Source organism: Bison bison, unplaced genomic scaffold (genome assembly GCF_000754665.1).
Source record: "Bison bison bison isolate TAMUID 2011002044 unplaced genomic scaffold, Bison_UMD1.0 scf7180017864498, whole genome shotgun sequence".
NCBI lineage: Eukaryota > Metazoa > Chordata > Mammalia > Artiodactyla > Bovidae > Bison > Bison bison.
In genome coordinates, this window is record NW_011495057.1 from 3,198,249 (window position 1) to 3,213,026 (window position 14,778).

Here is a 14,778-nt window from a genome sequence, read left to right on the forward strand (position 1 = left end):
TGAATGATTGTTCAAACAATAAAAGAGAAGTCGTGGTAGGGAGTGGTACTGTAATCAGCCTCTAGTTTCTGAGAACAAGACAGTGTCTGGGCTGTGAATGCAATTGCACAGTCTTATATGTAAGAAGGTTTTTTTTTTTTTTAATTGATTCATTTTTAGTTGAAGGATAATTGCTTTACAATGTTGGTAAGAGGTTTTTGAATAAGGAGAATGATTAAAAATGTGAGCAACTAGGAGAGACTAATTTTTTCCCATCTTTCTAAAAATGTGTAGGTCAGTCCTTGAACCTCTGGGTGAACACTGGCATGTCCTCTGGGGCCCTCCAGTCTTGGATCTCAACTCTCTTTGTTGTTTATTTGAACAGTTTTGTCTCCTTCCTTTCCAGCCTCTTCTCTTTGCTATTTCCCACAGGACTCGGCTAATAACAGCCTTGACACAATTCAGAGGGAGAGTCCCTTGTCTTGTTTATCTTTCAGCATTCTCACCTGTCTGAAGCAGCTTCCGATTCTGCATAGATGGTCTGTACAGGTTTGTTGCCTGGGTGGATGAATAACTGAACACAAAGATGTAAAGAATTCGCTTTGTTCTCTCTCTGTCCCCCTCTTCTCTGAGTTTTTGTACTTTTGTTTATTTGTGGTTATTTAAGAATATTTGACCTCAGGTGCAGAACTGCATTATGGATTGTTCACAACCCTCAGGTTATGACATGCTTTCATCACTGGTCCTTGCATGATCAGCCTTAATGTGTATGTGGATGGATGGGTTTTAAATAGTAAAACATGGGATTTCCCTGGTGGTCCAGCAGTTAAGACTCTGTACTTGTACTGAGGGGACTTGAGTTCAATCCCTGGTTGGGCAACTAAGATTCCCATATGCTGCATGGTCAAAAAAAAAAAGAAGTATAGTTGATTGTATTAAAATGTTTCAGGTGTACAGCAAAGTGATTGCCTGTGTGTGTACAAGCAATTGTTGTTGATCAGTCGCTAAGTTGTGTCCAACTCTGCCACTCCATGGACTGCAGCATGCAGGCTTCCTTGTCCTTCACCATCTCCCAGAGTTTGCTCAAATTCATGTCCATTGAGTCGGTGATGCCATCCAACCATCTCATCCTCTGTCACCCTCTTCTTCTCCTGCCCTCAATCTTTCCCAGTAACAGGGTCTTTTCCAATGAGTCGGCTCATTAAATCAGGTGGCCAAAGTATCGGAGCTTTAGCATCAGTCCTTCCAATGAATATTCAGGACCGATTTCCTTTAGGATTGACTGGTTTGATCTCCTTGCTGTCCAAGGGACTGTTAGGAATCTTCTCCAACACTGCAATTCAAAAGCATCAATTCTTCAGTGCTCAGCCTTCTTTATGGCCCAACTCTCACATCCATACATGACTACTGGAAATACCATAGCTTTGGCTATACGTATCTTTGTCAGCAAAGTGATATCTTTGATTTTAATATGGTGTCTAGGTTTGTCATAGCTTTTCTTCCCAAGGAGCAAGCATGTGCATACGTACATACATGTATATATTCTTTTTCAGATTCTTTTCCATTATAGGTTATTACAAGGTATTGAATATAGTTCCCTGTATTCTACAGTAGGTCTTTGTTTATCTATTTCATATACAAGTAGTATGTATCTGTTAATCCCAAATTTCCAGCTTACCCTTCTCTCCCTTCCCCTTTGTTAACCTTAGGTTTGTTTTCTATGTCTGGAAGTCTGTTTCTGTTTTGTAAGTTAGTTCATTTGTATCATTGTTTTAGATTTCACATGTAAGTGATACCATATGATATTTGTCTATCTGACTTCTTCACTTAGTATGATAATCTCTGCTGCTGCTCAGTCACGTCAGTCGCGTCAGTCGTGTCCGACTCTGTGCGACCCCATCGACGGCAGCCCACGTGCAGCAACGTGGAAGGACCTGATCTCTAGGTCCATGTTGCTGCGAGTGGCATTATTTCATTTTTATGGCTGAGTAATATTTCACTATGTATATATTTATATATATATACACACATACACTCATACCACATCTTGTTTATTCATTAGTTTGTTGGTGGTCCCAATGTTCTTAATTTTAATGTAGTCAGATCTGTCTCTTTTTTTGTGTCAGTGCTCTCTGAAACTTGTTTAAGAACTCTTTCCAAGTTCTAAAAAGTATTTATCTTTTATTTTCCACTAGGAGATTTAAAACTTTTATTTCTAATGTTATGTTCTTAATTATAACAACACAAAAAGCATCATCTCAAGACTTCCCTGACAGTCCAGTGGTTAAGACTTTGCCTTCTAATGTAGGGGGTGTGGGTTCCATCCCTGGCTGAGGAACTAAGATTCCACATGTCTTGTGGCCAAAAGAGATAAATGTAGATTATAAGCATCCACATCCTTGGAAGATTTGTTTGTATCATGTCTCCTTATAAACTTTAAGGAGAAATAATTTAATTCCTTTACCAAGTAATTAAACTGGTAAAATGATTTCTAGGGAGAAAATGGGAAAAATAAAAATCACTGAAGGGAAAAATACTCATAAATGTTAAGATGTCCTAGCTTAAACAGCTGTTAATTACACTTTTGGGGGGCTTCCCAAATAGCTCAGTGGGTAAAGAATCTGCTTGCAAAGAAGGAGAGCAGGAGACTTGGGTTCATTCCCTGAGCTGGGAAGATCCCCTGGAAGAGGGCATGGCAACCCACTCCAGTATTCTTGCCTGGAGAATCTCATGGACAGAGGAACCTGGCAGGCTACAGTCCATGGGGTCACAAAGAGTTGGATACAGCTGAGCACAGCACAGATGCTTTTTATTAATAACAACATTTTGGAGAAAGAACTCAAATTTATTTTTGGAAAACCCTGAGATGCTTATTCCTTTATTGGGTTTCTGTGACGTGCTGGGCTGAAGTGATGTGGGGAAATGCAAGTCACAAGGTCTCTGACCTCATGAACTGATGGGACTTCTCACCCCACAGTGCTGCTTCTGGGTTACAGAACTCTCTTCATGTAGGGTCAAAAGATAAAGTTGTAAGTAATTTATCATCACATATGAAAAAACCCTCTGTAACACATTTGATGAACGCATTTGGTCATGCATTTGGCTTCACCCCAGGATCAAATTTATCCTTGAACATTGAAAAGTTAATTTCCAAGATGTTCATCCAGGGCAGAGCTACCCTTTTAACACAGCATGTTTCTGGAGAGGCTGTGAGTCTCAGTTTTTCCTCTGTATGTGGACTTCCCTGGTTGCTCAGTGGTAAAGAATATGTCTGCCAATGCAGGAGACACAGGTTTGGTCCCTGGGTTGGAAAGATCTCCTGGAAGAAGGAAATGGCAATCTATTCCAGCATTCTTGCCTGGGAAATCCCAAGGACAGAGGAGCCTGGCTGGCTACAGTCCTTGGGGTCTCAAGAGTTGGACACAACTTAGTAACTAAACAATAGCAACAACAACAACAACAACTCCTGTTTTGTAGTGGTTATGCTCTAAGATCATTTAATTGAGGAGCAAAGCATTTCAGTATGTGAAGTCCACTACTGAGTAAGCATGAGGCTTTGAACAAATTGAAATACACTCAATATATAAAGGCCTATGATCAGCTTATTAGGTGGTACATGCTTAGTTGCTTGGCCGTGTCCAACTCTTTGGGACCCCATGGACTGTAGCCCTCCAGGCTCCTCTGTCCATGGGATTCTCTAGGCAAGAATACTGGAGTGGGCTGCCATTTCCTTCTCCAGGGGATCTTCCTGACCCAGAGATCTAACCTAGGTCTTCTGCATTGCTGGTGGATTCTTCACCATCTGAGCTCTGATGGCACTAAAATTGTTCATTTCAGAAACAAAACAAGATAGAATCAAGAGAATCTGCTTACTAAAAAAGAGTAATTCAGTAAGAAGATGAGATGATATCAGTAGAATCAGAATTCAGTAGAGATGATAATATTAAATGAATAACCACTCCAGATAAAAATGAATTCCCATTTACCTACTAAATGAACTGCCAACTTCCACAGTCTAGCTACATCTCTGCCACTTACCTTTCAAGTGTTGCTTCCGTATGCTCTTGTTTAAATGGGCCAGCTGGTCTCTGTGTGTTTGCTGGTGCTGGTTCCTCTGCCTGGAACACCTTCCCGCTTGGCTGCTCACTGCCACTTACCAGCGTCCTCTCCACCCTCATAGGCAGCTTAAATCCCACCTCTTCACCGAGCCTTTCCTGAGCTCATGGAATGTCTACCACCTTAGGCCCTGGGCTCTATGCTGTTGCCACACCTACCCCCTTACGGTTACTTATATGCTTATCACCTCCACTGGGGCTGTGAGCAGGGCTTCTCTTTGTATCCCAGGGCCTGACACGCACCTTGCAGAGGAGGATGTGAAGAGTTGAAACGGATTTGCTGAAGGAGAACATCATTGCAGCCCAAGCACACCAGGCTCTTCTTAGTGTCACACAGGTCAATAAAAACGCAGCTGTAACAGATGGAAGACAAATATAATGTGTGTCCTAGAAACACGATAAACAGAGGTCTAAGCAGGTGATACGGTTTAAGAGGAAATGGAAAAGAGAAAGCCTTACTACTGTCTTCTGGAAATATGATGATGAACTTCAACAGTTGACATGTCTAAGCTGTATTAAGCCTCTTTGTTTTGATTACCTGTTTGACTAAATTGATAAGAAATCACTTAAAAATTAAAAAAGAACTTTTTTTCCCCCCAGGGGCAGTTCTGTGACTACTGCAATTCTGAGGACCCCAGGAAAGCACACCCTGTCACCAATGCAATTGATGGATCAGAGCGTTGGTGGCAAAGCCCTCCCCTTTCGTCAGGCATGCAGTACAACAAAGTCAACGTCACCCTGGACCTGGGGCAGGTGAGTTGTGCTTTCCTCTGGAATGGGGAAAATCAGCTTGAATCATTGTTTCTGTGGTTATTGCTTTTTTAAAATTAATTTTTATTGGCATATAGTTGATTTACAATGTGGTGTTAGTTTCTGCTGTATAGCAAGGTGAATCAGCCATATATCTATCCCTGTATACAAATATTCCTGGGATTATTTCTGAAATAATGATTATTTTAAAAACAAGCTTCAGTTTCAGTTTACTAATACTATGAAGCCCTTTACTTTAATATTTGCATCCCTCAACACACAGCACAATGCCTGTCACAGTGCAAACACCCATACCTGTCTACTAAATGAGCTAAAATAATAATTGTAAGTGGTATCATCGACAAAGGTATTTTTTATTATTATTTTTGACTGTGGTAAAGTATACATAGTGTAAAATTTAGCATCTTAGCCATTTCTAAGTGTACAGTTCAGTAGTGTTAAATAGGTTCACAGTGTTGGGAAATCAATATTTAACACTTTTTTATTTTGGAAAACTGGTACTCTGTACTCATTAAACACTGTCCATTCTGCTTTCTGTCTCTGTGAGTCTGACTGCCCTTGGTACCTCATATAAGTGGAATCACACCTTGTTTGTCCTTTTGTGATTGGTGTCTTTTGCTTAGCAGGATGTCTTCAGGGTTCATCTGTGTTGCAGCATGTATCAAAATTTCTTTTCTTTTAAAGGCTGAATAATATTCCATTGTATGGATATCACATTTTGGTTATTCATCCACCAGTGGCCACTTGGGTTGCTTTCTCCTTTATGCTTTATGCTTTCACCTTTATTGTGAATAATGCTATGAACATGGATATGGCAAAGATATCTTTATAGCATTCTCTTTACTGGAAATCGCGACTCTGTGAGCAGTGTCTACCATAGTTTTTTATCTTGTTTGGCCATCTGGTCCATGAGGAATCTGATTAAGAGCTGTCCTCCTGTGAGAGGCTAAGATGGTCCTAGGATGCTTCATGCCCCTCTTCTTTGAGTGTGGACAGCTCTATAAATATGATGGATGTCACTTCCATGATAAGGTGGTATCATATGACAAGAGATGAAGGGATTTTGTAGATGCATTTAATGTCCCAAGTCAGTTGCTCAAAAGGAAGACTATCCTGGGGACCTCTTCTAATTAGGGGAGCTCTTAAAAAGGACTGGGCCCTGTCCCAAGAAAGAGGTTTGAAACAGAAGTTTTCCTGCTGATCTCGAAGGGGAAAGTTTCCTGTGATGATGGCCACGTGGCAGAGATCTAAGAGTGGGTTCTAGAAATGGAGAGAGGTCCCAGCCAACAACCAGCAAGAAAAGCGGGAACCTGTCCTGCAACCATAAGGATCTAGATTCTGCTAACAACATGTGCAAACTTTAAGTAAATCTTTTAAGGCATTTAATGGATACCTTGATGGGAGCCTTGACCCTGAGCAGAAAACCTGGTCCCACCATGCCCAGATCCCTGATGTAAAGAACTGCAAGATAATAAATGGTGGTGTTTTAAGCCATTGAGTTTGCAGTGTTAAGCACGAATAGAATTCACCTTCCAATGCAGGGAGTGCAGGTTTGATCCCTGGCGATCTGGGAGCCAAGCTCTCACATACCTTGATGCCAGAAAACCAAAAAACCAAATCATAAAGCAGAAGCAATATGGTAACAAATTCAATAAAGACTTAAAAAGGAACTGCATCCCACAGACTAGAAATTGAATGTTACTGAGATTTCTTTCAATGAGTGTATTATATTCAGTTTCATGATAGAAGGGTTCTCCACTTCTTTTGCCTGAAAGTTTTGTTAAATCAGGCCTCTCCTGAGAATATTTTCCATCATCAATTTGCATCAGAGATAATTCAGGAAGATCTGGCATGGTTTGAAAGACTCTATAACCCCACTTTCAACCATGATTTAGTCTTATCCGTCTAGCACTAATTCAGTAGAGATTTTGCATGTAATGACTAAGATTTGCCTATCATATCACTTTTTAAACTGAGGATTTCTGTAGTTAGTTGGGAATTTTAACCCATTAAATGATGTTTACTGAACATACCAGTGCCTTGTGGATTTGCTCTTTTCCCCTAAAGGCTTTTTTTAAACCTACCTTTTAAAAGTACCCTTTTGATGTATTGAAAAATCCCTAATTAAGACAGATGAATTAATAAAACACCAACATTGAGATAATTTAGTAATTTTCAGGTTGCTGACAGACATGAGTCGTGGCCAACATCTTCATGCAGATGATGCCCACCCACCTCCTTCCTGGCTGGGAGGTGGCTCTGTAGGTGGCTGAGAGTAGGGGTCCTGGGGTCAACCCACCCTAATTCATGCTCTGGTATGCTGCTTACTTACTAGGTATCCCTGATCAACAAACTTCACTGCTCTCTGCTTCAGTTTTCACATTTATACAGTGAAATGATACTAGTGCTCACTTCGTAGGATTGCTGTGAGGTTTGAATGAGTTGACTCCTTCATTTTAAAACCTCTTCAGGCCAGTGGTTTTTAAGTAAGTTTTCATTGAATAAAATAAAGTCAATGTCAATAAACACTTTATTAAAATAGACTGACTCCTAACTTTTGCTCCTCTGGAAAGTATTGTGATGATCCTGTAGAAAATACTCGAGAAAAGTCTAGAGACAGGAAAAGCAATATACATCATGTCAGACTGAGCATGTTTCTTCCCTCTTGTGTTGGAGCAACACATAGTAAGCATGTTTTATCTTGTAGGGTTCACATCTTATACCCTGTCCATAGGATCTGTATTTTCTCCTTTTTGCTGAAATTAACCATGAAAGTGTCACTGAGAGGTTAGATTTCATAACTGAATCGTGACCTATGAGTTTTAGGTTTAGGAAATGCAAATCTTGATTTTTAAAATTTTTTAAAATTTATTTTTAAATTGAAGTATAGTTGATTTACAATATTATCTTAATTACTGCTATATAGCAAAGTGATTCAACTATACATATATACATTCTTTTAAAAATATTCTTTCCCATTATGCTTTATCACAGGATATTAAATGTAGTTCCCTCTGCTATACGGTAGGACCTTGTTGTTTATCCATCCTATATATATTTTTTTTAAAAAGATTTTTTAAAAATTAATTGTTTTTGTCTGTGCCGGGTCTTCATTGCTACGAGGGCTTTTCTCCAGCTGCAGTGAGCAGGGGCTGCTCTCTAGCTGTGGTCCACGGGCTTCTCATTGCTGTGGCTTCTCTTGTGCAGAGCACAGGCTCTAGAGCGCGGGGGCTTCCGTGGTCTGCTCCTGGGCTCTGGAGCACAGGTTCAGGAGTTGTGGCGCACGGGCTTAGTGGTCTCACGGCATGTGGGATCTTCCCGCACCAAGGATCAACCCTGTGCACTGGCAGGGGGACTCTTTACTACGGAGCCACCAAGGAAGCCCCATCCTATATACACTTGTTTGCATCTGCTAATCCGAAATTCTGAATCTATTCCTCCCCACCCCCTCTCCCTTGGTTGTAAGTGATATCCTATGGTGTTGCTCTTTCTCTTTCTGACTGAAGAAAGTGCACATCTTGATGCCTGGTTGGGAAATAAAATACAGGCCATGAATTTGTTATTACCAAACCACTTTTTTTCCAGCCACTGAGGACTTGAATTTGATTTTGCTGTGCTGTACTGACAGTTTACGTTGTCATGTTGCCTTTTGGACTACTTGGTGATTTTCACTGTTTTTTTCTTTTTTTTTTTTTTGCCAACACAGTTTGACAAGTAAAAACATTGCCTTCAAGGCTTGATCTTGAAGGGCAATTTCCTTCCTTACAAAGTGTCAAATGTAGAAATTTCTGCAATTCACTGGAGGTAGTGGCATTTTCTGGGGCTGTTCAAGTTCATTAGATTATATAGAATTCATCAGTTTTGGGCTATAGAGTAAGAACAGGATAACTTACTGGAAACTTTCATATTGTCTGGCCAAGTATAATGAGTTCATTTTGACATTCGAAGCAAATTATGATGTCCAGTTTTTAAAAAGGATATATTTGGAATATAAGGACACTTGTTTCTTTCTGGACTCCTGGTGGAACATGACCTCTGGCCCCTGTGAGAATCGCAGGTGTAGCCATGGGCTTGAGCTGTGCTCCTTGATTTCCTTCAGAATCAGAATGAATCTTACTCTGCCAGACTCCCTGTATCCACCTCTGCTTTTCCTCCTCCAGGGTGAGGTTTAGGGAAAAACATGGGTGTGGCAGGGCTCCCCTCAAAGTCAAGGTGGCCAGGAGCTTGGGAGGGGCTGGCTCTCAGGTGGGAAGGAGGTGGGAAGCAGTGCGGGGCCAGGACAGTCTCCCCAGGAGAGCAGGCCCCGCCCACAGGCTCCAGGGAACAATAGGAAAAGCCCCTCGAGAAGAATTGTAAGGCTTTTTTTTGGTAAATTAATCTATTTATTTTGAATTGTGGTGTTGGAGAAGACTCTTGAGAGTCCCTTGGACTGCAAGGAGATCCAACTAGTCCATTCTAAAGGAGATCAGCCCTGGGTGTTTTTTTGGAAGGAATGATGCTAAAGCTGAAACTCCAATACTTTGGCCACCTCATGCAAAGAGTTGACTCATTGGAAAAGACTCTGATGCTGGGAGGGATTGGGGGCAGGAGGAGAAGGGAATGACAGAGGATGAGATGGCTGGATGGCATCACTGACTCGATGGATGTGAGTTTGAGTGAACTCCGGGAGTTGGTGATGGACAGGGAGGCCTGGCGTGCTGCGATTCATGGGGTCGCAAAGAGTCAGACACGACTGAGCGACTGAACTGAACTGAACTGAATCTATTTATTTTAATTGGAGGCTAATTACTTTACAATACTGTAGTGGTTTTTGCCATACATTCACATGAATCAGCCATGGGTTTACATGTGTCCCCCATCCTGACCCCCCGCCTCCCAACCTCTCCCCCCATCCTATCCTTCAGGGTTTTATGCAACTTGTCACATCCCTAGGAGTACTGTTTTTAACCTATTAGTAGTAGAAATAAGGGCTTCTATGGTGGCTCAGATGGTAAAGAGTCTGCCAGAAAAGCAGGAGACCTGGGTTTGATCCCTGGGTCAGAAAGATCCCCTGGAGGAGGGCATGGCTACCCACTCCAATACTCTTGCCTGGAGAATGCCATCGACAGAGGAGCCTGGTGGGCTACAGTCTACAGGGTCGCATAGAGTCAGACACAACTGAGCGACTAACACACACACACACACACACACAGTAGAAATAAAGACAAAGCAAACATCCTTCTCCCACCCCCCAACCCAATAACCTCGAAAGGAATGCCTGTTTGCCTCAGAGGCTGGAGGTATGATGAAGGGAAGCGATGCCATTGTGCCCCATTCTGCTGGGTTGCTGGGGACAGGGGGCTGGCTGGAGCAGGACAGTGGCTGAGACAGTCCTTGGGCCTTGTTAGAGGCGAAGGCTGTGAGGGCAGCCCTGCCCTCAGCCCCCCAGCTCCCTCTGAGCGGGCAGCATGGAGGATGGCTCCTGTGCCCGTTCACATGTGTACCATCTCCAGGGCCTCCCTCTGACTCCCTGCTTCCTGCCCGAGGGCTCTTCCCAAGCCCTGGGAGTTTCTGAGCCTGTGTTCGGAGCAGATAGGAAGTACAGGATTTAATGCCCTGAGGGGCAACCCTCAATCCGGAAGATACAGGAGCTGGTGGAAAATCCCCTCATTTCTCTGCCACTTCTTGGGACAGTTCCGAGGAGCTTTCTGAGGACACAGTTCTTCAGAGTGTCTGCAACAGGATGGAGCCCCAGTTGGCCTTGGTGGAATCTGCCTATTAACACTTTAGTCACTGGCTCTTCTCCCTCCTCTGTGTCCCTTTGTCTCCCAATTTATGCTTCTTGAGATCAACTCCCAAATAAGCTACCTGTGTCCAAGTCTTTGTCTCTGAGTTGGTTTTAGAAAGGATCGAACCCACTCCAGTACTCTTGCCTGGAAAATTCCATGGACAGAGGAGCCTGTAGCCTGGCTACAGTCCATGGGGTCACAAAGAGTTGAACATGACTGAGTGACTAACACTTTCAAACTAAGACAGGGAAGAAAGAGGCCTAGACGGAGGCTTGGAAACCCTCCTGGGTGTCTGCATAAGCAAACACTATGAACAAATTATGTAAAATATAGACTGCAGCCATGAAATTAAAAGATGCTTGCTCCTTGGAAGAAAAATCTATGACAAACCTTGACAACACATTAAAAAGTAGAGACATCAATTTGCTGACAAAGGTCCATTTAATCAATGCTATGGCTTTTCCAATAGTCATGTATAGATGTGAGAATTGGACCATAAAGAAGGCAAAGCACTGAAGAATTGATGCTTCCCAACTGTGTTGTTCGGAGAAGGCAATGGCACCCCACTCCAGTACTCTTGCCCGGAAAATCCCATGGATGAAGGAGCCTGGTGGGCTGCAGTCAACGGGGTCGCTAAGAGTCGGACACGACTGAGCAACTTCACTTTCACTTCTCACTTTCATGCATTGGAGAAGGAAATGGCAACCCACTCCAGTGTTCTTGCCTGGAGAATCCCAGGGACGGGGGAGCCTGGTGGGCTGCCGTCTATGGGGTCACACAGAGTCGGACACGACTGAAGTGACTCAGCAGCAGCAGCAGCAACTGTGGTGTTGGAGAAGACTCTTAAGAGCCCTTTGGGCAGCAAGGAGATCATACCAGTCATCCTAAAGGAAGTCAACCCTGAATATTCACTGGAAGAACTGATGCTGAAGCTGAAGCTCCAACACTTTGGCCACCTGATACAAAGAGCTGACTCACTGAAAAAGACCCTGATGCTGGGAAATATTGTAGGCAGGAAGAGAAGAGGGAGATAAGAGGATGAGATGGTTGGATGGCTGACTCAATGGACATGAGTTTGAGCATACTCTGAAAGTGAAGGACAAGGAAGCCTGGTGAGCTGCAGTCCATGTGGTCACAAAGAGTCAGACAGAATGACTGAATAACAACAAAGTAGGAAATCCAGAAAAAATGTTTCTAAAGCTCTCAGCTTAAGAGTAACCAAGGAAACAGCATTATAAGTTTTAAAGAAGAAAATATAGGTCACAGGGAAATTTCCCATTAGTCTACCTATTTTCTTAGGAACTTAGCATGGATGCAGATGTATCTGAGAATGAATTTAGTTTGCAGGTACCTTCTAGGAGCTCGCCCCTCGCTCCCGTCCTCTTCAACTTTTATTAAACTTTGGTGGATGAATCCAAAACATTCTTTGTAACCTTTGTCAGTTCTGACTCAGACGGGAGGAAGGCCTGGGCTAGTTTCTGATGCTTCCTAATAAGCACGTGGGCTTTGGAGATTAAATTGGTTCTTGGGATGCTTGGGTCACTAAGAGTCATGAAGAGTCTGACTCAGTTGGGTCCCTGGGTGAATACAGTTCAATCCAGAAAGTGCATGGCTCTTGGATTTGACCCAATGTTCTATATTTCTTAGGAACCCTCTAGCCTATAAGCTTCAGGAAGCTGAGGATGATGTCTTTCTGTGTTCACTACAAATGTTCTGCTCCCAACATCTTGCATAGTGTTCAGCCCATAGTATATGCTCAATAAATATTTGTTGAATGAATGTAGAATGAGCCAAGGATGATTCAGGGTTGGCCTGGATTTCGCTGGTGTCAGTGAAAGCATATTGCTGTGAGATCAAATCTCTGGGGAGAGTGGACTAGCCTTGGCCCTGATGTTAATTAGATCATTGGTTCCACTTAGGATAATTGGTTCTCTTTGCCACACCATTTAAGTATTTTAGAGCAATAACATAATTAGAAGATACAGATCTTAGAGCAAATTTGTAATTAATAAATATTCTGTTAATGAACATATAATCATGAGACTCAACCCTTGAAGGCCAATCATTTGTTGGTGAGAGAAAAACAAGGACCAATAAAATCCTCTGGGGCTACTGAGGATGTAATTTTATCCTTAATGCTACTGAAATAACCTAAAGTGGCAATTTGCCTTTGAAGTGCTTTTTAAGCAACTTACACACTAGGGAGAATCTGACAATCTGGCATTTTCTTTTTATGTGTGAAAAACTCAAGGAAGCTGAGTGGATCCACAGCAAGAGTAGAATTCTGAGATGTCAGTTTTGCTTAGTTCTCTGAATCACTGTCCCAAACATTGGTAATGTACATTAGTTGATAGATTCTAAGAACTTTAAACACTGTTATAGAAAATAATGTCTGAGAAATAGTTTCTCAACTAAAAACTGCTTATTCTCTGGCCATGTTGCCTGTTGGCAATATCTTTTTCTCAGTTGATGTATTTTTCCACCATCTATCTATTTCCTCAAGCCATAAAACTGAATCAACATTGACTCCATGGATTAAGATGATTTCCTAAGATTACTTAAGATTGAAACAGATCCTGACTCTAGTGGCTAAACACAATGCTGATTTATTTCTCATTCATGTAAGAGTTGAAGCATAACTTATCCTGGCCAGGTCACTCCACTCCAAACAATGGTTCAAAGACTCAGACTAACTAGTGAGGTCGCAGGAAATGTAGCCCAGCTGTTGCTCTAGAAGGAAGCAACCATTCTAAAGGCAAAGCTGTCTCTTCTGTGCCCTGCAGGGGCTCCTCGAGATGGTGAAAGCTGATACCGTGTATCTCTTCCCAGCTCTGACATCAGCCCTGGGTGGGAGCATTTACACCAGAGACATTGGCCAATGTTACACACCAGGGCTTCTTTCCAGGAGCCAGTTCACCGGCATGCTGCTCACTGAGTCTCTTCTATGTTCCTGCACTTCTCCTCCCACCCCTTCTTACCACTTAATTATTATCTCTTGCTTCCTGAAGTTTTACTTTTCAAAACGTGCAGTTGGTGGGACCCATTCATGCATATTTACCCGCACCCTTGGTGTTTTTGGTGTAAACTACTTGAGCTCTGTGCTTTGAAACCAGTTTCATAAGTCCTTTACTGTGGAGGTCCTGAAGGGCTACCCTGGCCAGGGAACCACAGACCTTTGGTCTCGCAGAGATGGCAACTGGAGTTATAAGCTTATAGTTGGGAACTTCTTTCCAGAGTTTGTCAGATGTTGCTTTGTCAAACAAGACTAGGTTATTGAGTTTGTCCCGAACTCTGCCTTTGGACCACTTCTTCTTTTTGGCCTTGCCCCTTGATTTGTTCACAGGATGTTTGTCTTTCTTGGCTGACTTTCCGACATCTTTCTTCTTCTTGTCATCCTTGGGTGGCATAGCAAAGCCAGGAGAGGAACTGTGACCACCGCCACCTTGCTAAGATGTCGGACAAAATGTGCGTCTTGCTTCTTCATATCCTGCAGTCCCATTCCTTCTCTCCATTGATACTGCACTGCCGCGACCCTCGTATTGGCCTCTGACAGCTCTTTCCTGTGATGTCTTCTAAACCATCTCCCTGCCTCTGCTTTCGGCTCTCTCCCCTTGTCCTGCAGGCATTCATGGCACAGAAAGATGTGATAACTAGCAATAGGAACAGCATAAATGATTGAGGTTGGTGGTTTTCCAGGCATCTACCCATCAACCCATCAATCTTTCTCATTGCTTCCTGAGCAAAACAAAGATTTAAACATGTCATTCTCCCTGTTTACATTCCTTTCATGGCTCCCCGCTACTTTCAGAATAAAGTCCAAGTTTCTTGGGATGGTGTATAAGTCCCCCCACCCCCCCGCCCCAGTCTAGCTTCTGCCTTTTCACTAGTCTCTTTTCTAGATGCCGCTTTTTTCCGCAGACTCCATGCCACATCAGCAGGGACCTATTTGTAATTCCCTGAACACTCCATGGGGCTTCCCTGATGGCTCAGCAGGTAAAGAACCTTCCTGCCAACGCAGGAGATGTAAGAGACTTTGGTTTGATCCCTGGGTTGGGAAGATCCCATGGAGGAGAGCATGGCAACCCACTCCAGTACTCTTGCCTGCAGAATCCCATGGACTGAGAAGCCTGGAAGGCTACAGTCTA

At 42.8% G+C, this 14,778-nt stretch overlaps 1 protein-coding gene and 1 pseudogene across 1 annotated transcript in view; one reads left to right on the plus strand and one right to left on the minus strand.

Annotated features, from left to right (window-relative positions):
• LOC104980339 (laminin subunit alpha-3-like) overlaps positions 1–14,778 on the plus strand; it is a 148,476-nt gene that overhangs the window by 21,243 nt on the left and 112,455 nt on the right. The window contains exon 4 of the mRNA XM_010828989.1: positions 4,695–4,847. Within this exon, the coding sequence (XP_010827291.1) occupies positions 4,695–4,847 (153 nt within the window). The remainder of the gene's footprint in view (positions 1–4,694; positions 4,848–14,778) is intronic.
• Positions 13,678–14,040, minus strand: LOC104980328 (annotated as a pseudogene).